Raw genomic sequence first — 22,651 nt, forward strand, 5'->3', positions numbered from 1 at the left:
GGCCAATAAAGCCATCAGCCACCATGATTTTTTTTTAAATTCAAAGGCAGACAACTAGATTCGTCTACCAGTATTTATGGACCATGCTTATGGTTGCCAAAAATTATTAATTGCTAAAAATCATAAAATGTGATTTAAAAACTTGATCAAGTTACATAGTTTTTAGGATATGACCATCATTCCATGACCAGTGTGTACACAGATTTTTTCTGTATTTTTTTAAGTGTAATTCTAAATAAGTACCATCTTTTTTAGTACAAGATACACTTAACTCTGTTTTTTCAGTCATTTATGGCAAATAGTGGTCTGCGTTCTTAAAAAATATTGTATTCTCCAATGATTTTAATCTTTCTGACCGGTATTTTATTTTTGATAGTAAATAAAGGAAGAGTTTTTTTTTATTCTTACTCAAATCTTTCGCTGTCGTTCATTCAAACTGCAAACAAATTTAATAAGATACATTTTTCAGGATTCATTGATAGTAAACTATATTTTACATGTTTTATTGCTTAACATTTTCCCTCTTATATAAGAAAGCTATTAGACCAAATAACGTGCATGTTAACATGTTTATGCAAGTGTCTAAAATAGTTTTAATTTTAAACAATGGAATTAATGATCAAATAATGCCTTAATAAAAATTTAACATTCACAAAAGTGCTATTAAAAAACTAATCATCATTTGGTAAGACAAAAAAAAAAAAAACTCAGCAAGTACTTACCTTTTCAGCCCCTTATTTATAAATTTAATGATTAAAATAAAAAGAAACTTAACTTTTATGGGATTTAAATTTCAACCTTTTTGTAAGACATCCTATTAACTTTATAGCAAAGTTTATTTTTTAATAAGTTTTATTCATTCATTGAATTATATTTCCAGTAAATATTTCCTTACAAGATGTTAAAAAAAAATCCCCAAAAGGCGAGAGTTCAATGAGCAAAATAAAAGTAAAATGACTGGCAGTTAATGTTGGGTGAATACAGTTCATCATTTTATAAATAAAAGCAGAATTGTTAGCAAAAACATCTGACAAATATTTTAATATTCACCACTAAATATGACCTGGATTAGGACTATTAGTAATATCAACATAACAAAAGCGACATCTGCATTGAGTAAAATGACTTTTATAGATGTCCCTATTCACTTGGCTCTTCACAAGAACAGTTAAACACCAGGTTAAGTGTTTTATATGGTTGAAACTCCAGCTTTCCTAAAACGGGCACTGTGGATTAGAATAAAATATAAATTTCCTCTGTCTAGGAGGCTTTTTCATTCGCTGACCCAAAACAAAAGATAAAGTGTACTATCAGAACAGATACTACACTTTGCTCCTAGTAAAAATGGAAATTGAAAATTTCCACTGAAAGGGCTTTTTAGTATCCTGTGATAGATACTCTCTAGTATCTATCTGAGGATACAGAGAAGCCCTTTGTGTGTTTATGTGTGTATGATATTTTATTGTTTACTCCTTAAAATTTGTTTCTTCTAAGCCCAAATTCATATGCAGGAGTTTTAATTTTTTTAATCTTGTAACTAACTTTGCTATTTTATATTTTGCTTTATCTGAATACTCACAATTACAAAATAAAGATTACAATAAATTTTATTTTTTGGTGAAATCAATCTCTTTATTCTTTACTATATGATTTATTACTATATATTTAGTTGATAATTTTTCAAAACTATAAATGTAAGATTTCTTAAGGTGGCAGAGTCAAGGGTTTTGATTGAAGAATGCTAGGAATCTAATATGGAATCCTTTCAAAGATGGTCAGAATTTTTGGAATCCTAGGGGTTGACGTCAGACCTTTTAACTCTGCAACTCTGGTCTTAATTGTTGGGTTATAGTTAGCTAAGATACTTCCTAACTTCAGGTGTAGTGCTACTGGAAGTGGTTACAAGGTAAATCAGTTCTTTCACTTTTTTTCTCTCGCATATCTCCCCTGTATATGTACTTTTTATTTTTTATAAACATTTTTTTGATTCTTTTTTATTTTTAATAATCAGTGAAAAGTTTTTTTTGATCTTATTTTAATTAAGAATTATTGAAATTAGTTTTATTTTTTTTAAGAATTATTGAAAACATTTTTTTAAATGTTTTAAAACTATTTTGTGAATATTCTGTATTGGATACATTTTTTTATGATGTTTGAAATTTTGTTTTGATTTCAATAATTTTACTTTTATACTTTCATAAGCATATATTTATTATATAAATTCAAATGAAAAAAATGTATTTTTAAAATTCCAAAATAAAAAAACTTTTTTAATTTTATTAAAATTGCAAATAAAGACTTATGTTATTTTTATCTCTGTATAATTTTATTAATTTTTATTGTATACTTTTCAATGTCATTTTCTTAAATTTTTGTTTCCCTGACAAAGGAGGGTTTGGACCTAGTAATTCACTCCCGTTCATCTGTTCACTTTTCACAATAACCGTGCCTTAGATTTTTTGAAATTTTGCACAAACATTAGTCATGGTGAAAGTAAATTTTTCATTCATGGAGAGGGACACCGCATGTTTGGCTTGTATTTCACTAAATCGCGTCACAATAAAAATGCTGAAGAACAATAAAAGCGAAGGAACCAATTTGCCTTGCCACCACTTTTGGTAGCGCTATGCCGAAAGTTAGGAAGTATGTTAGCTGACTATAACCAATTGTTGTAATTTGATTCAAATTCCATGCCTTTATTCTATTTAAATTAATATTGAAATGTTTAAAATTCTGTTTTGACATTGTTTTAAATATATCTGATGTTTACTGTTTTAAATATTTACATTTTTTTGTGTCCTAAAACTTAGTCAATTTGAATAACCAAAGATTTATTATGTAATTTACCTTAGTTTGTCTTATTTTTACATGAAATTCTTTTTAATTATTATTTAAATGCATTTAATAACTTGAATTAAATGAAGCAAAAATTGTTTTTTCAGCCGGTGAGAATTCTCAACCAAGCTTGTCAGATCTGTCAGAATTTCCTATTTTAGGAAATCGGGCAGTTCCTTCAACCCCCGCTCCATCTGCTAGGAGTTACGGTAAGACGGCATGTTAGTTATCAATTTCTTCATTCCTTCATTTCTTTTTGCATTTTCAATTTAGAAAAAAACAAAAAGCACTTATGGACACGTGATCAGAAAATAACCTACCGTGAATTTCTGGAACCTGCCTAAACCAGAGAATAGCCTAACTTGGTAGCCTGAGTTCAAATCTGGTTTAGATGAGAAAGGTATGGAATTATGAATGACATGTTTTCACTGTTGCAGCTCAGTTTCTTTCGGGGAACATTAAACTTTTTTTTTTTTTTTTTTTATCTACAATTTTCTGTTAATAGTTTTAATAGTTTTGTTCTTGTGGACTTATAACCCCCTTCTAATTTCTTTAGATAAAAACAAATGCAAAAAAAAATAATTCCTATTAATTCAGACTATAATTATATCAAAGCACACACTTATTTAATTGAATGTATAATATAGCAAAATAGTTATAATTTTCTATATATAGTGATTGGCAAATATGAAAACACTGTTATGTTTTTTTTTTTTATATATACATAGGAGTCCCCCACTTATAAAAGGCCCAGAGGCCACTCGAGGACAAGGGAATGAGTTTAGCGTAGTCAATGGGATAATATTGTACTAATCGTTAGTAGTAGAAATTTGGTAAATTGGATTACTTAAGGGGACAGTTCATCAAGAATTTGTTTATGTTGGACTCGAAGACTATTACATCGTAGTCAGCTGGAAAGCAGGCAAGCAGAAGAGAGTTCCACAGGTGTGCAGTTCTAAGAAAGCTTTGTTCATGGAATCTATGTTTAGGCACAGATAAAGAGTGGGGGAAATTATTGATAGTGATTTCAGCTAGACGAGTGTTTTTCGTGTAATTTTGACAAGAGGGGACCAGAGATTGAAGTTCAGATGAGCACTTGCCATGGAAATAACAATAAAGCAGGCTCGCAACGTCTTTTCTCTGGGAAAGAGTTTGCAGGGAAAAGAAAAAGGTATCCTCCACTAGGCTACGAAGTCTGTTTTGAACTCTGTCAAGGCATATATGTATTTCTTTGATAAAAGGTTTTTAATAAATGAATATTTTATACATGAGTCATTTCTAATTTTATTCCTCTATTATATGCATTAGTTTCATTGAGGTTAATATTAGTAATATAAAAACAATTTAATGAATGAAAAAAGATAAAATTCCAAATGAAAACTTGATAAAATTTTAAAATACTGAAGTAAACTTTCAGTTTACTATGTTTATACATGAACACCTACATACAGATAAATTACATTAGTTTAGAATTTTTTTTTGTATGCAATCACTAAAGATTTTCTTTTTAATAATTAAATAATTATATTTTCAAAACTATAAATTTTATTTCTTTCTTTCGTTCTTATTTAAAATTTGACTTCATAAAAAAAAATACAAATCTTTATTATGTACATGCCCATCATGGAATGAAGATGTCATATTGTAAAAATCATGTAAATTGATTTTTATATATATATATATATATATATATATATATAGAAACTTTTTAAAAAGTGTTAAAATTCAAGTGTGGGCAATTCAATTCGACTACCAAGATTTATGGACCGTACTACTTAAAATAAGTGATCATCAATGGTTGTAAAAGATTAATTGCTAAAAATTGTAAAATTTGGTTTTCTTAATTTAAAAAAAATAAATAAATAAATATTTGATCAATTTACCTGATTTTTGGAATAGGACATCTTTGTTCTGTGACGAGTAAGTGTAATTTTTTTAAAGTGTAATTCTAAATAAGCTCTATTTTTTTCTTCTCTAGAAAGGCTACAATTAGATAATGTGCTTTCCAAAGAGAGGACTTTTTATTTTTTGCTAGTCTATGCATCATCATCATAGTGTTTCACTTCATCTCGAGGTCTATCATGAGGCAGTGTCCAAGGCATCCCTCAAGTTCACATCAAAGCATGACTTGCTTAGGGGACAGTCTATTAGAATGTGTGCAATAGTCTACCTCAGTGGTTCTCAACCTTTTTTTATTCATGAACCCTTTCCTTTTTTATCTTGGTGGACCCCTTTATAACTATTGGTCATAAGACAATCTTCTATTTATCTCTAATATAAATTTTGAGGTTTTAATAATCAAATAAATATTATATAATTAAGATTTATTTTTAAATGAAAACTAATTTAATGCAAATAAAGTATTCTACAACAACTATAATAATTATGATAATGATAATTAGTAATAATAATCTAAATTAGTGATAATAATTCTTTACCTGTGGACCCCCAGAAATATTCCATGCACCTCTAGGGTCCATGTGGACCCCGGTTGAGAACCCCTGGTCTACATGTTGGTGCTGCAGGTACACAGAGCATCTTGTATGTAGCTCCACTTGTGCAAGTTATCCTGTGGTTTGGCAACCTTTGGTTGTGCCCAGTTGAGTATTACCCACTCTTTCCGGGGAGTTCAGAATCTGCCGGGAGATCTTCTTTCAGTGCTAGAAGAGCCTTGTTGTTGTCTTTGATTGACTCATTCCACCAATGCAGGCTATGCAATAAACTTACAAGATCAGATATTGTGTGAATTCATATTCAAACATGTTTAAAATTGGTTTTAATTTAAAACAATTTTGTTCAATTTAATTGCCAAACTATATTGTAATAGATAAATTAAATCCTTAAAATCGCATTTTTAAAAAAACAAAAACTAGCATGCATTTGTCTTTTGAAGTTATAAAATGCCCAATGTGTAGATTTTGAAGTTTCAAGATTATGAAAGTTTTGTTTTAAAAAATATCTCATTACAAGGAATTTTCTTATTCGTTTAATGCGAAACGTTGATAATTTGCCTTCCTTCTACACTTAAAGTAATTTAATTTACATTAATTTTAAAACAACTCTAAAATATGTGTACATGCGTGGATGTGGTTTTGATTTGCTTAATTTGATTCTGTGTGTGTCTGGGTGTATACATGTAGGTGCATGTACCATGCTGTGTTGGCTTATTTGTTCCTATTTACTTGTCTCCCTACGAGGGCCTAGTTAGGCACAAGGTCGGCCCTCTATATAAACATAAATACATATATATAAATAAAATAGAAAATAAATTAGAATATATATATATACTCATATACATACATATATATATATATATTGATTAAAGTTACTTTAGTCTAGAGAGATTGTAAACATACATATATATATAAAATAGAAAATAAGAATATATATATATATGCACATACACCCATATATACATTCACACACACATATATATATATATATATATATATATATATATATATTATATAGACATATATTATATATATATATATATATATATATATATATATATATATATTAAAATTGCCTTCTTCTAGAAAGATTTTCTTTCATTGAATGTGGGTAGAATAGTGCATTTTGTTTCTAGTTATTCGTTAAGTTTGGGAAATCGGTATTATATCAAATGAGTGTGTGTGCCCGTGCAGGGTACATGTATATAAGTGCATGTGTGTGCTTCATCGTGCTTGTCTTGATTCGTGTGTGGAGGTGCACACTTGCATAAGAATGTGTGCGCATAAGTGTTTTGTGTTTTGCTTATTTATGTTATTGGGATTTGCAGTCTCTCTATCTCTCTTTTTCCCCCTCTTACACGCACAGGCACGTGCACGCACACATGCACATGTGAAAAGAAAAAATCACAGATTTTAACCCATACACACAACCACTTACTCTTACACACGCATGCACACACTGGCATGTACACATCAAAAGAAAAAAAATCATAAAAATAAGCATAAACACCTCCCATCCATCTCAGATACTGACCTCACTAAATGGACCCCCATCAAATGAACCTCTGACCAATCCCATTGGAGCCACCTAGTCCCGCCTTCACACATCTTTCAAAAGCGCACTCCTGCTGTGTTGACTAAACTAAGATGATCTCCAAAAGAAAATTCCAGAAACCTTTTACCAAGAAAAAAATCTTTAAAACTTTTAACTAAAAAAATATCTGAAGAGAACTAAATAAAAGCTGGAAACTTGTTTTGAAAATATTAAAAAATAATAAGTCTTTAAAATCAATGAATTTTGCTCTTTAAATATACATTTTTCTCTTGTTGGAATCACACAACCATTACTTTATAAATATATGTTAATCACACACAGCCATTACTATATATATATATATATATATATATATATATATATATATATATATATATATATATATATAAATTACTTAATTGGAATATCTATCCATAAATGTAAACAAGTTTTTACAAGAAATCGAAAAAAAAAAAAAATGGAGGCAGATTCTCGTGCAACATCGTAGTGTTGAACATAGTTAATCAATTTTAGAAAACTTGCAGGCAGACAAATGATTGTAATTATTAGTTAATCGTTCAATTTCCTGATTGCTATCATTGATTTTACTTTTAATAGCATTTTTTTTTCGGTTTCTTTATTCTTTTCTGTCATTGAACTCATCTCCAATATCAGCATCAAGAGACATTCGATTGAGGTCCTGATGTTAATTGGATTTTTTTTTTTTTTTTTTTTTTTTTTTACTGTGTTATCCTGTTATTACTTTAATTTTCTTAAAATTAGTTTAATAGCTTTTCAAATAAATTTACATAAAATTACATGGTCATGAATGCAGAAAAGTGACTGAGGTATATTTTATTTTTGTATTTATTTTATTTTTTAAACTCTAGTGAGGCTTAAATGCTTTCCAAATGGTAATTATTGGCAAATATTTTAAATTTCTATAAATTTATAGTATAAATATACTTAAGATTTATGATTCATGGCTAATTACATGAAATAAGTATGGGGGTGGGGTGGAGGCTCATATGCTGACAGGTTGACTATCTCAACTGCTGTTCTCTGCCAAAATTTTAATCTAAAGTCTCTGCCATCTGCCTTGTTGTAGTAATGTATTTGATGGCTTGAGCATACAGCTCATCGGACAGTGAGAGAATTAGTTTACGATATAACTTCTACTTCCACCTTTGTCTCGGTGATGCAAGTACGTTGATAAACAGCTGAGGACCTAGGCAATAACCATTAGAGAGGACTCGACCGAATTTTTGTGTCTACGAGGTGGAATTGCAATTGATTAGCTCAGGAGTTGCTTATGGTTTAGAATTTAGTGCAACCTAATTAGGGTGAATGCCATTCCCAAAATCATGAAGTCACATATTGGTTGTATTTTTGATTTTTCCACAATTATTACTAAAAGTTTTTACTTCAGTTTCTAATTGATTGGCAACAAATTTTTAATTATCAAATTTTATGGTTACATGAAAAAAAAAAAATTTTCTCTCTGAAAGGAATGTCTGTTTTTTTTTTTTTGTTTGTTTTTTTTTTTTTTTTTTTTTTACGGAGTTTCAGGAACTTTGGAAAATTCCATTTGGTCAGATTTGATTACTTAAAGTTGAATCCTATGACTTCATATCTTATCTGTAAAATAAATTTTTAAGATTTTTCATAACTCAAGTTAAAAGTTGGCATTAGATTTCTAAATAATTTTCGAAAAATTTCATTCATTCAAGTTTCATGCCTTAAAAATAAGGAAATGATCTTTTAAATGTACTAGAGCAAATGAACTATGTTAAAAATTGGCAAAAAAGTAAACTGCTTTATTGAATTAGAGAAAATCATAAGAATTTGAAAGTCTTATATCTTATTCTCAATATGTTTTTGATATTTTGGTGAACTGAAAGGAAATTATTCTTTTTGAGGTTGAGAGCTTTTCGTTTGTGGTTGTATTTTTCAGAATTTAAACCCTTTTTAAATATTTGTATTCAACAGTCGTTAAGGGGGGAAGAGCACTTTTTTTTTTTTTTTCTTGTGTGTGTGTATATATAAGTTGAAGGACAGTATTTTTAAATATCTGATAATACAATAAAAATTGTGTTGTAGAAAAAGATGATATAATTAATCTCAAATATTTCCCTTCATTTTTTAAAATTTTTATTATGGGGTGACTTATCTTTAAGAATGGACTAAATATGCATGTTTTAATGTAAGTTTTTAAAATTAACACAGCCTAATAATGTTAAATTTTATAAAGAGGATCAAATTTTTTTTTTTTTTTTTTTTTTTTTTTTACTGAACATATTTTCATTGCTTCAAAAAAATTTTGTTCTGAGTGAATATTCTGAAACTAATCTGAACAAATTTATACAATCAAAATTTATCGAAAATTTATATATGAAGAGAATTTTGGAAGCTTAAAATATTTTATAGAAACCACAGAAACCACAGGCAATTCTAACATTGCAAAAGTTTCAAATTTGTTACTCTTTTTGGTCAGTTTAGCTTTTTCTTTTACATGTTCATTTTAATCAGTCTTTTTTTTATTTTCTCTATTTTTTGTGTATGAACAATATTTTGTTTTTATTGTAGTTGGGATGGTGAATAAACCTGTCCAAGAACAAACCCCAGAATTCCAAATCCAACAAGAAGACTTTCCTGCATTACCAGGTTCACAGAGTAAGTTACCAATACATTCGCAAACCTCTTTTCAATAAATACTGCCAACCGTTGCCTTTTCAAATATCCGCTAATAAAATATTAGCTTCTAAAATTTATTGGTCAAAATTATTACTGCTGAAGCTAATTGGTATCAACTTTGCATTACAATCATTTACAGGGTAGTATAGGCATCGTGAACAAAGCTTTGGTTGAATAAAGATACGTTTCAATTGATGATAAGCAAGGAAAAGGTAGACCAAGAAAGGCTGGCAATATCTTGTCAAAGACTACCTAAAGTGATGACGCATTGAAACCAATATAAGTGATAGCTCCATCGATAAAATCACATGTGTACCATGAACATTATGTAATCCACATCTGATGTGGAAGAGATCCATTAAACAAAGAAAATTAAGTAAAAAGCAAACCTTTTATTATGTTATGTTTAACAATGGTTTGGTGTATATAATCTAAATTTTTATTTATGTAAGCATTATTGGCTACATATTTGCAGAACTGTTTCAGCTCTAAATCAGCCAAGTATATATAATTTTTTCCAGTATTGTAATCCTGTTTTTGTTTTTTTTTCTGTTTTTCTTGTTCATAGATCCACCAACAACGGCAAATGATTATTCAAGAAAAACGGTAAGCATGAAAATCTTTTTTTTTTAATATTTTATGAAAAAGATTTTGTTAACTTAAGAAACTGCTGACACTTGATTGCACAAAATTTCCTTCGTCTAAACTCATAATGTGCCTTCATTCTTCAGCCTACCAGTTCTGTGTCGGCAACATACGAACAGGCAGTGAGTAAAGATGGTAAATTGCAGGTAGAAAAAACATCGAGTAGTAAGCCAAATCGAGGAATTCAAACGCATCATGATGGTAAGTTTTTTTTTTGCTTATTCATAATTGCAATCTATTATTCGAAGCTTTCCAATACACGATCTTCAAATAGACCAATGTTAGAGCAAGATAATGAGTCTTGCTCTGTTGCTCGGTTTTCTTTTCTTTTCTTTTTTTTTTCTTTCTCTGTTGCTCAGTTTCTTTTTCTTTGGGATTTTTTTCTCTCTGTTGCTCAGTTTTTTTTTCTTTGGGATTTTTTTCTCTCTGTTGCTCACTTTTTTTTTTCTTCTCTCTCTCCTATTTTTTTTTCTTTTTATCTCTTTCCTTCTCTTGCCTACTTTTCTGTATTTATACTAATAAAAATCAATACCATTTTTGCTTAATCTGAAATTTGGTATAAGATTATCAATGTCTTGTGCACTCAGTGTCTGTGGTCATTTAGCCATGTGCAGTGTACCACCTTTTGCATTAACTCATCAGATACTAGAGAGCATTTTCAACCAAGGAAGATTTGGCTCAAGTGTGTAAGAAGCAATATGATTGCGTACAACCTGGTTGGACTTTTTTATAGATAACAAGTATGTGATTCTGTTTCGTGTTGCACACCTTAAAGTCTGGGATATTTGCAGCACTCCAAATAACAAAACTGGATGAAGAAGACCACATTTCATTCTCGTTATGCTCATTATAAATCGTTGCCTTATTTTTCATGGAATTAAAAAAAATAAAATGAAAGCAAACATTTGACATTTGTATATAGAGATATTTTATTAAAACGTTTTGTATATTTAAGTTTCCCATTTGTTAAAAATGTGCAATTTTATTTTTCAATTTAGGTACGGTATCAAATATCCCCCCAGGAATGGTAACGGACCAATTTGGAATAGTTGGGCTGTTGACTTTTATTCGAGCTGCCGAAAATGACCCCAACTTAGTAGCACTAGCTCCGGGAATAGATCTCACAACACTAGGCCTTAACATGAACTCTCCTGAGTAAGTATTTTCAGAATTTGTTAATTTCTTATATTGTTTCTTTAACATTTTTAATTATGCAGTGATTGAAAAGATTTTGTGCTGTTTTTATTATTTTGCTGTTTAATCAGAAAATATTGAGTGCACAGACACAACGACTCTATTCTGAGTGTACAATCCATATAAAATTTGATTGTTGGTTGCTGCTAGGGATGTACTGATTATCAAATTGTCCGATCACTGAATAATCGGCTTTTGATAATCGACCGATTAATAGGTTTTCTAATGCAGATTTATCAGCAAATTTTGTTGGCATAAGTGATACTAATATTAATTAAATTATATTGTAAACGAAGACAAGTTAACTTCCTCTTTGCTTGCCAGTGAAAATTTATTGAAGAGACCTGCATCATCTACACCATATTATCAAACAATAGGCATGACGTACTGTTAACATGTAGACTTTTACAACTGCACTGAATTTGAAACAAATAGATGTAAGCATGAAAATTTCCCTCATTTCTTGTCCTATTGAATTAACTTTTTTTTTTCTTCTTTTTTTTTAACTTTAAATTATTGTCAAAGATAATTATTACTTCACCTTACAGTTTTCATGTTGAGGAATTATACAGTAAATTGCGACGATGTGCGAACCGAAAATAAAGCATTCTTCATCATTCATACTCTTGTTCCTTATTCTCTGACTCTTGCTACCATTGTATATTTATTTTTATTTTTCTGGTTTAGATAATGTATATTTTATGGAGATAAATTACTAATTAGATATCAGACATTAGTAATTAAAATACATAAAAAATTAATTAAAATATTGACAATCTTTAACAATTATGACAACCAGTTTCTGCTGGAAGTATTTTGTATGTCAATCCCAATAATAAGAATATAGCTGTTTGCAAATTATGTCAAACATCAAATCAAAGGGTGAAAAATCAGCAAAAACTTTTACAATGACTTATGTTAAACCATCTTAGAAAGGTGTATTCAAAAGAACCAAAAGTTGCAAATAAGAAAAGGAAACACAAATGAATATTCAGAGACAGACATTCCAAGAACAAGTGGCAGCAACTATGATCTCCAACAAAGCACCAAACTACTATAGAATCAATATTGGCCAAAAAGAAAGTTTGGGACATTAATGATCACAGGTCACAAGAGATCCATTATCTTAGAGAAATGATTGCTGTTGATATTCAACCATATTCTGTAACATCTGACATTGGATTTAATAAGCTTATTGCAAAACTTTGTTCAAATTACAGCATTCTATTAAAAATGTACTTCACTGCAAAATAATTTTAGATATATTTACAAAAGTAAACCAAAAATTCAATTGTTTCTTGCTGAAATTAGCAGCATCTAATGAACTACAGACATTTGGACAGCTACAACAGATAATGCTCCCTTTCTGAGTTTGATAGATCATCGATTTTCAAATTACTTTGAAAAGTGCAGAGTTCAAGTTGTTCCAGTCCTTGGTACACCACAGGTGCAAAAATAAATGAAGAATTGCACAATGTTCTGTATTAGTATAAAATCATCAGTAGTTTTGCTGGTGTCGGAATTTGGTTTAGAATAACTATCATACATTGTAACTCAGCTGTGAAGACAACCATTACATTTAACAGAAATACAGTTTTTCACTTTAATCACTTTCTATTAGCAGTTAGCAAATTAACTGAAATGCAGAATTAGCTTGATTTGGAAAATCATAAACTCATCAGAGATGTGTCCACATTATATGCTGAAATGAAATTAAGAACAAAAAAAAAAAGCTCTTGTAATGTGTGCTGTTGCTGCTAAGATTCCTACCTTAACAACTTACCAATGGGACTTGTTTGAAAAAATATCCTGTGCCCGAGTCCATTTCAAGAAGCAAATCAAAGAACTTCAACCGTATCAATATCTACAAATTTAGCTCTGAGGTTATTTCTGTCAAAAGCTGTCCAATCTAATTTTAGTATTTCTGACTTTAGTGGAATCCTTCGTACCATTGTGGAACAATTCAGGTTAACAATGGAAACAGGATTTTTATCCTATCTAAATGATAAAAACTTGTGTGTCTACTTTCCTAGACCCATGATTCAAATATTAATTTTAAAAGATTGGCATAGAAAACATTTAGAATGGGATTCTACATCTAATTTCCACCGATGATAACAGAGCAGAATCAGCAGGATACACTACTCTGCAAAGGGTCAAAAAGTATGAATATATGTAAATTACAACCTGGCCACTTTGAAATTAACTGCCAAAAAAGTAACGAGTAAAAATGTCACGATGTTTTCAGCACTCCTAGTATTCGACAATAGAAAGTAAAAGTACAATTATTTCTAATTCAATTTTGGCCTTCATTTTCGAGGTGTGAAAAGTGAACATTGAATTATTTATATCAAAATTGCACTGATTGACAATTTTTAAATTATCAAATAAAATTGAATTAAATGACAGTAAATATGAACATTCAATAAAATTCTATACATGCTGATTATTATTCCTATTTTTGAAAACAATTCCAACTGCAACTTCATTATAAATCTAAAAATGCTGATATGTTCAATTTCGGTGGCAGAAATAAAGTACCACATGTCATAAACATATATTAATTTCAAAATCACATATCTCAAAAACTATCAAAAAATACAGATCTGAAATATTGCATGCCTAATCAATACATATTGTAGAATGCTATATCCAAATATCAGCTCTTTACACCATATACTTCTTAAATAGTATCCTTAAGAAAATGTAATAATTTTACGTAGTGTTTTTCACTTTTTTTATCATGGCGATGTAACTAAGTAAATGTACATGTTCAACATGAATTTAATTTTAATAAAAGAGCTGCTTGTTATTAATGATAGTTATTTATACAATTGGTATTTCTTTGTGATTCTGTTGAATCCTTTACTTGGCACTGATCACATTCATCCATTTGAGGTGGTTCTCTCAACTCCTTCCCCAGTCAAACACATACAGAGAAAAAACTTCAGTTGTCCTTCTTCAATGATTGTGGGACAAACCACTTGTTTTTTGCTATTTATAAAATTGTTAGTACAGACTAGTTAAAAAAAAAAACCCTCTTCTCCACATGTTAAGAAATGGGTTTCCAAAAAAGTTATCTGCATAATTACAATTTTTTTTATTGTTTAACATTATTTTATTTTTCTATTGGATTTTACATCTTATAATTTGTATTGATGATAATGGAGCAGAATCAGCAGGATACACTTCTTCAAACGCTGTTGAGGGTCAAGAAGATCAAAGTGAAAGTAAAACTATATTTCTTCCAGACCTGTTTGATTAATTAGCTTTGATAAAGTCTACAGTAACAAATCAAAATTTAGAGCAAGTAGAAACTGAGTTAAAACTGAAGGCTGCAACTACAACAGAAATACAAGAATCACGATCTAAACTCAAAGGAGTAAATCCTTTATGTTCAAATGTACAAAAGAACTTGATCATTATGTAGCTTTACAACTACTCGCAAAGAAGTGATGATCCAGTTCAGTGATAGAAGATACAGGAGACATCACTGCTGGGTAAACTGGCTTAAAAATATTTAAGCGCACCACCTGTGTATGGATCTGTGAGGAACTATGAGAGCAGAGGAGACAGCAAGAATAGAAGTAGAGCAGCAGCAGTATGTGCGGAACTTCAGCTTAGTTAATGACTTAAAGAATTACAATTTGTACTTTGTAGTTGGTTTGTAATTTCTTTTTTCTTATCTAATTGTTGTACTTTATATTTTGTAATTTTAGTTAATAAAGACAAAAAGCCATAACAGTGGCCAGACACTTTGTTAAGTTAAATTAGCAGTTAATATGTTAATGTGTCAAAGCTATCTGATGAGTCACTTGGCAGTGATAAAATGATTTAAATTTAATAGGCATGAGAACATTAAGTAATTGGCTGATTAATTGGCAAATTGACTGATTTCAGACTACCTGCTGATTAATCATTAATTGCTACAAAACAACTATGCCGCTGTGAATTGCCAGTGAACTTTTACTTTAAAGGCAGAGGTGAAAGATCATCAATAGGAATACAGTTTTAGAGATAAATTTCTATAAAAGTCCTGGTGGATCTCTCATAAGAGGTTACTGTGATAGGTTCCAGATTTATAAGGGGGCAACTTGCGTGGAGAGTTGTAAAGCAAGATGTTTAACATTACATTAACATTTCTGTTGATACAGTTGAGGGAGCAGGAAAGGAATTTGAAAAGCAAGCTGATTCAGGAAAAGAAGCTATCATTAGAAATTCTTCCAATATCTAATCATCTCAGCAGAGAGGTGTGATGTATTTTTTTTTTTCTACTAGCCAGGTAGGTATTTGGGTGAGGAGAGGATACAAGTGCAGCAAGTTCATCGGAACAAATTCTGTGGAAGAACTTGTAAAACAAGCATACAATACTGTGCCGATGCAACTCCGAATGGAGCTTGGCAGTCCAGTGTAGAAATTATTTTTTGCACTATTTTTTTTTTTTTTTTTTTTCTCAAATAGTAACATTTTAGAATTATTATCCATTTTGTATCCTTTTGTACTCAATTAACAGAGACCCTTTAAAGTTATTTGATAATTTACAAATGTATTTTTTTTATTTTCCCTCCTCAGAAATCTCTATAGTACATTTCAAAGTCCGTGGGCTGATTCACCGTGCAGGCCACAAGACATAGGTTTGTATTTTTTATCTTTTCAATTGGTTCTTGTGATAAGGATTAATCAGGCAAGAAGTGTGTGAGTACTTTTACTTCTTGTTTTGCCATTATGTAACAATATAGTGGCCCAGGAGGTGTATTTTGGTGTGTTTGCACTGTGCGGACATCTCTGGAAAGAATCTTATCGTCTTGGGCACATATCCACAAGTCATTTTCTCTTTAAAAGGGCTCCTTCCGTCTTTGACAGACTATGGATACCCACGAAAGGATGCCTGCGCGTGAAATTTTTGTGGCAGGAGGTGTGCACTCTCCAACCACACCTCTCCTGAGTCTACATGGTTAAATAGTAATGAAAGGCAAGTGAAGTGTATGTACAGGACATCTTCTCTTTAATACAAGGGTAATATACAGTTGTGCAGATGGCGTCATTGATTCTTTTATCTGGAACATTGTTGAGCACATTATGAAAAAGAAGCAACTGAACACCTAATAAAAATAATATATAGCTTTTTTTTCTTTTTTAAAATGCAGAAAAAAAAAAAAGACAACTTATTCCACTGAGCTGATTTTGCCTGCGACCATTTAATGCAAAGAAATCTCACCAATTGCTATTTCCTTCATGTTGCAACAGTTAGCAAAAAAAGAGTAAAATGTTCGACAAAAAGAAAGAGGGAAAGAAGACTAATAGTTACTCATTGTCACTCAGTTGCACTAGCAATTTTTTACTTTTTCACCTTTTAACCTTGAAGTCGGCAACCCTTCATTTGTTAAAACAAAGCAATAATTTGAAGTGAATGAAGTTGATTGATGCTATGCTTTAATGCAAACAAAATGTTTAGTTATTTGCTTTGCGTCTCCTCTCCTCTGAGTAATTTACTTTTAACATGGAGAAAATTAGCTCTGCTAAATGGGGTGCTCATCCTTGTTGCATTTAGATTAAAATGGTTGCATTTTTGTTATTGTTTGTAATTATTATTAATCTATATAGTAATACGATAACGTGTGTTATTTTCAGGTTGTTTAATTGTTATGTACTTCCATTTCTTGTCATGAATAATTCTACCAGGAATTCTTCATAAGTTTTGGTTTTGATTATAGCTGATGGCACTTAAGTCATCTATTTTTTTATAAATAATTTTATCAAGAATTTTTCATAAGTTTTGGTTTCAGTCTCGATTATGACTGAAGGAACTCAAGTTATATATATATATAGATATTTATTTTTTCAAGTTTTTATTTTGGTTTCTATTCAAGCTAATGCATCCAAGTCATATGGATATTTTTTTTTTTTTTTTGAAATTGCAACTTTATAATATATAAAAATCGATAGAATATTAATTCTGTAATATATACGAAATCTGCAAGAATTAAAATCTTATATTTAAATGTACTTTACGACCAGGCTTTGCCGGGCGTTCATGCTAGCTTAGATACTTTTGCAGTTTTAACAAAAAAGCTACAATAATATCAGTCTCCATTTACACTGAACATCTATAGAATGTCAACATCAATATATTACATATGAACGAGTCTCCCTGTGGAATTTCCTCAGATCTCGCTAGTAATATATTATTATAATAACAACATTAAGCTGTGGATGTTTTTCATCAAAATGTGTTTATCTCAAAATAATTTTTCACGATAAATTTGGTCCACTTCATTACAACTAGATATTCCAAACCAAAATATGTTATTTATACTCTGTAATTATTTTTTCATTTAGATTTATTTGTAATTTATTTTTAAGATATTTTATGATTTGTTAATTTTTATTGTTCACTGATTTTAATTATTGAAGAACTTGGTAATTTTATAAAATCACTACAATCTCAAATGAGGAGAGATTAGAAATTGTTCTTTTGGTTGAAGATAATGTGATGATTCTATAAAATTACCAAGAATTAATTTAAGTCGAGTGAAAATGAAACTTTATTTAATTTTTTTTTTTTAATAGATTTTCATGTCCCTTGTGAATACCTCACCAACATTTACATTCGCGATAAAGTAAGTATGAGTCAGTCTTATTTGCACAGCACTGTAGGCTCTAGGCCATACACACTTCAAAGCTTTTTTGTTTTGTGTTTGAAAACTTAAAATGACAAATCTATATAATATTCTAAAGCAATTTCATATTTGTACGTATGTTATCTACTCCTTCTTTAAGATAAAATCTCCTGATCTATCATGCAAAAATGAAAAGTGATTTATAAAATTGCATCCAATGTCATCAAACTAAAGTACATTTTCTTAACATTTAAGCTAGAAACAGAGTGTAGTATCTCTTCTATTGTGCAAATCTTCATTTGTGCTGGATACCTATAGAATAGAAATAGGACACAAACTTCAAGGGTTTTGGTGATGGACACCACTACCTTCAACCTGAAACTATATTAGCCAGATTACTTAGATAAGTATATTTCAGTTTGGCGCCTTGATAACTGGTGACTTGTTAGTTTTTAAAAAGTGCTATTACAGGTGACATGAGCTTGTGTGTATGTTGACAAGTTGGAGAACAGCAGCCAACAGATATGTGTTGTCTCCAACTTTCAACTACATTATTGAATGCATCCTTGACCATGCTCTTCATGGCAGTCTATTTATGCCTAATTCATGTATCTATTTTTTTTTAAACATTTGATTATAAAGTTTGGTGCTTTTCATTTGTAATTTTATGTTCTGTTCTCATTGATTTATGAGGATAAATTACCAAAACCTACATTCATAATTTTCAAGGGAGATTATTCGTTTTTAAAATTAAAAGAAACACACTTCATATAAATCTATTATAAGTTATGCATTGAAAAAAAATACTTAGAACTAGATATTAATAGCCACCAGATGATAGAAGAAAATTGTTTTTACTGGCTTTTTTATGCTTTATCAAATAATTTTTTTAAATTAATATTTGTAACCTTGTTTTTATTTTGGCCAATATTTTTCATTTTTTAACAAATACTACAGGGTGACCAAGGAGTTGCTGAGCGATTTATAACTTGAATAGGTTCTTTATTTTTGATAGTACCTTAATGGAATGTTAACATAATGAGAAAAACAATGGAGATTTGTTTACTAAAAGAACAAAATTGAAAACATTGACAATGTCAAACTAGCTTTCTCCAAATTTTACTAATCCTCGCTTTTTCTTGTGCAAATTTACATTAACAGACCTGAAACTCTATGGGAATTGAAAGAACATCAGGAATGAGTGATCCAGCAATCCATGTTGGACAATGTTTTGAAAATAGCACAAATTTATGAATCTGAAAATGGAATCCAATTAAATGTTACTTTTCGTAATTTTTTTTCATTTTTCTCATTTGCAAACAAATCACTCTTGTCTTTATCATATGATGTTAAAATCAAACAAATCTATACTAAATAAAAAATCCCTTGTCGACTTTTTGATCATCCTGTATAAATATAAATTTGTAAAAATAAACAAAATTAACAACTTTTGAGTTATCGACAGTATTTTTATGAATCCAAATTTAATCTAGTAAACATTTTTGTCAATGAATTTTAGTGTATTTATTTTAAAATCATTCCAAGAATTCTCTTAATATTATTTTTGCATCTTTCAAACATGCTATATTTGAATCACTTAATGTATTTAATACATCTGTGAAAATTGCTACTTTTTCAAAATTTTATTTTTTTACATTTAGTTAAAACTTATTTTGAAAATATAGTAATTTTCACTCCAAGTGTATTCAATGTACTCATCTTGAAAAATACTGACGTACAGTTAAAAATAAAAATATCTGCTACTATTAATAAAATCGATTTAAGTTATTGTGAAAAAAAATGGATGTAAAATTTTCTTTTCACATTTTTTAACTGATGTGAACAATCACAAAAAATTACTTTGTTTTGCTTCACATAATGAAAGTATAATTGGTTTCCCTTTTTATTAGCTACAACATTGAGATGTAGGGGAGGGTGCTACTCTTTTCCTTTGATTACTCCACTTACTCTTGATAAGGTGTTGGGTACTTTTTTTAGTATGATTCTGCCAAAGATTGGATTAAATCCCAGTCTTTTGGTAGATAAGTAGCAAACACTCTAGTCATTGTTTTGAATAAACTGTTCCGCATACAGCTTACCTATTACTTATTTGATAATCGAATTTCCTATCAGACATAATATGGAAGTTAACTTCATAAATCATATATGTATATATTTTTTAATTATTCAAACTACTGTTTTCTTCTGTGATGCTATTTGCACACCGTTTCGGCCAATGTAACCCCAGTGTGTCCTGTCAAGCTCAAAAATCTGTATGGAATTTTGAATGGAACACTTCATTTAATCCATGGAGGTAGATTATTCTCATTCAATCAGCCATCAGTCTTAAATAATAATTATATTCTTAATAGTGCCTGTAATAATGTGAGGATAACATCGAAGATGTGAATAGTAGTTGAAATAATAAAAATTATTAATACTCATCCAAAGAAATTTTGAAACTTGATAACTTTTGGATTTTTAAATTTAAACTTATTTTTTCAAATCAGTATCTTTTTTATAATTTTTTCCTGCACATTTTTTTTATTTGTTTCATTTCTGTCTCTGCTCTGCTAGCCAAACCCGTGAGCATGATCCTAGCCATCATGCCTTTAACAAAGCTGCCTTTTCATGCTTTCTTGCAGCTATCACCAGTGAAACTTAACCGATACGGTGAAGATTTGCTCTTCTTTCTTTTTTATATGAACGGTGGAGATGTATTGCAATTAGCGGCTGCAGCAGAATTGTAAGTATCCACACAAATTTTCAATGGATTGTTTACGTTTTGCAAAAAACAAAATCTACCCAATCAACAATATTTAAAGTTTATTTGTTCTTCTAAAAGATTAGTTATTAATAAGATTAACTGAATATGATTTAAAGGAAAGCTTCGTAAAACATTTCTCTTTTGAATAGCACGACTTTAAAAAAAATTTCCTAAATCTTCACCTAGTGCTAGTGTGATTACATGAGTTAAAAGTAAATGAAGTGAAGTTCAGGAAACTTCCGTCATTACTTCTTACGGGAGAGAAATGATATAAGAATATGACGGATGTGTAATGTGAGTCTTGAAGACGGGTTTAGATTTGATAGCCTTGGAGTAAGATCGAAGCTGGACAAATTTCATATGCATGGTCACAATATGCTTAGAATATTTCCATGGCATACATACAGAAAACTTGATGCTCTAAGAAAGAATCATTTTAAATTTAAAAAAAAAAGTTATTACAAGAAACTGAAATCTAATACTAGGACTGTTAGAAATGCAAGATTTCTTTGGTAATGTTGTAAATTAACACCTTCTGCTAAATCGCTCCCCTCACCTACCTCCACAAAATGTGATTCTTCTATTTTTAGGCAATTACATATGAATATTGAAAAACTTGGCAGAAACTTAAATAAAAAAATGCAAAAATACAAAATAATCTTAGATTTTAGGGGCATGTTACATTTTTGATCCAGTCTTGAACGCTCTGATTATCCTCAGTCCTTGCATGAAGATTAGTATGTAGATTCGCCCTGTTTCGGCTTAGTCAAGGGCAAAGGAGGGCACCATTGAAAATGTACCACTTAGCGTTATCCTACAAAGTTAAAAAATCCATGGGGGAAAAAAAAATCTTCGAAAAATGGTACCGTCCCTCTGGAATCTCTTGATTACACTTTCCTATCCCTCAGATGAAGGGCATGAGATGTGAAGGTTAGTAAGAAAGCATAAATGCTCAACAAAGGCAGAAATGGAAAGAACACAAATCCGGAGAAATTAAATTTTATAGTTTTCTTTGGTTTGCTTGTATTTTTATAAAATCAACAACTCAACAAAACTGAAAAGAAAAGCAAAGGTGAAAATGAAAGTCTTTTAAAATTGTCAATTGCAGGGTAGCACAACAGGGTTAAATTTTTCAAAGCATTAGAAATCAACAGTCCAATAATTTCCTCAGTCAGGAGGATTACTCATTGAGTCAGAATATGAAAGTGAAACAAAGCTCAAATTGTTAAAAGGTGCATGAATGCGCCAGTCCCAAAGATACAGTTTGAGCTAGCAGAAGAACAAGAAAATCACTTAACATTTTTGCTAGTGTGCAAAATTTATCAATTTTATTGTTCTTTGTCGAAATGGATGGTAGGCAGAGTCGGTGGAGGTCACAGAAGAATGGTCCGCCCCAGGGTTCTGTCTTGGCGCCGACTTTGTTTAACATCTATACAAATGACCTACCAGAATTTACACACATCTGTAGATTCATCTATGCGGATGACACGTGTCTTGCGACACAAGACGAGCTTTGAAGTAATTGAGAAAAGAATCTCCAGTGCCTTAAAAACCCTAGCCTCCTACTATAAGAAATGGTTCCTCAATCCCAATCCTGGGAAAACAAAAGTTTGTAGTTTCCACCTTAACAACCACATAGCCAACAGGAAGCTGAAGATCCAATGGGAAGGTAAGGAGCTAGTAAATGAACCATATCCAGTCTACCTTGGCATCACACTGGACCGAACTCTCTCCTTCAAGACACACATAGACAAGCTCCGAAAGATCGCGCCTCGAATTAACTTAGTCAACATACTGGCTAACTCGAGTTGGGAAGCAGACCCACACACACTAAGGACAACATCATTAGCCCTATGTTACTCCACGGCTGAATATGGCGCTGCAGTATGGTCTCGCTCAGCCCATGCTC

General features: G+C 30.3%; 1 protein-coding gene across 14 annotated transcripts in view; it reads left to right on the top strand.

Annotated features, from left to right (window-relative positions):
* The window catches only part of LOC145291289 (CCR4-NOT transcription complex subunit 2-like), a 124,724-nt gene that overhangs the window by 96,861 nt on the left and 5,212 nt on the right, over positions 1-22,651 (top strand). For 6 of the 14 annotated variants that reach the window (XM_080136942.1, XM_080136946.1, XM_080136943.1 and 3 more), the window contains 8 exons: positions 2,943-3,056; positions 9,409-9,495; positions 10,085-10,122; positions 10,248-10,362; positions 11,160-11,316; positions 15,928-15,989; positions 17,926-17,975; positions 20,597-20,721. In XM_080136942.1, the coding sequence (XP_079993068.1) occupies positions 2,943-3,056; positions 9,409-9,495; positions 10,085-10,122; positions 10,248-10,362; positions 11,160-11,316; positions 15,928-15,989; positions 17,926-17,975; positions 20,597-20,721 (748 nt within the window). The remainder of the gene's footprint in view (positions 1-2,942; positions 3,057-9,408; positions 9,496-10,084; positions 10,123-10,247; positions 10,363-11,159; positions 11,317-15,927; positions 15,990-17,925; positions 17,976-20,596; positions 20,722-22,651) is intronic. The other 8 variants (XM_080136948.1, XM_080136951.1, XM_080136953.1 and 5 more) reach the window with 3 other exon arrangements.

Source organism: Euprymna scolopes, chromosome 12, assembly GCF_053919585.1.
Source record: "Euprymna scolopes isolate OS-2025 chromosome 12, ASM5391958v1, whole genome shotgun sequence".
NCBI lineage: Eukaryota > Metazoa > Mollusca > Cephalopoda > Sepiida > Sepiolidae > Euprymna > Euprymna scolopes.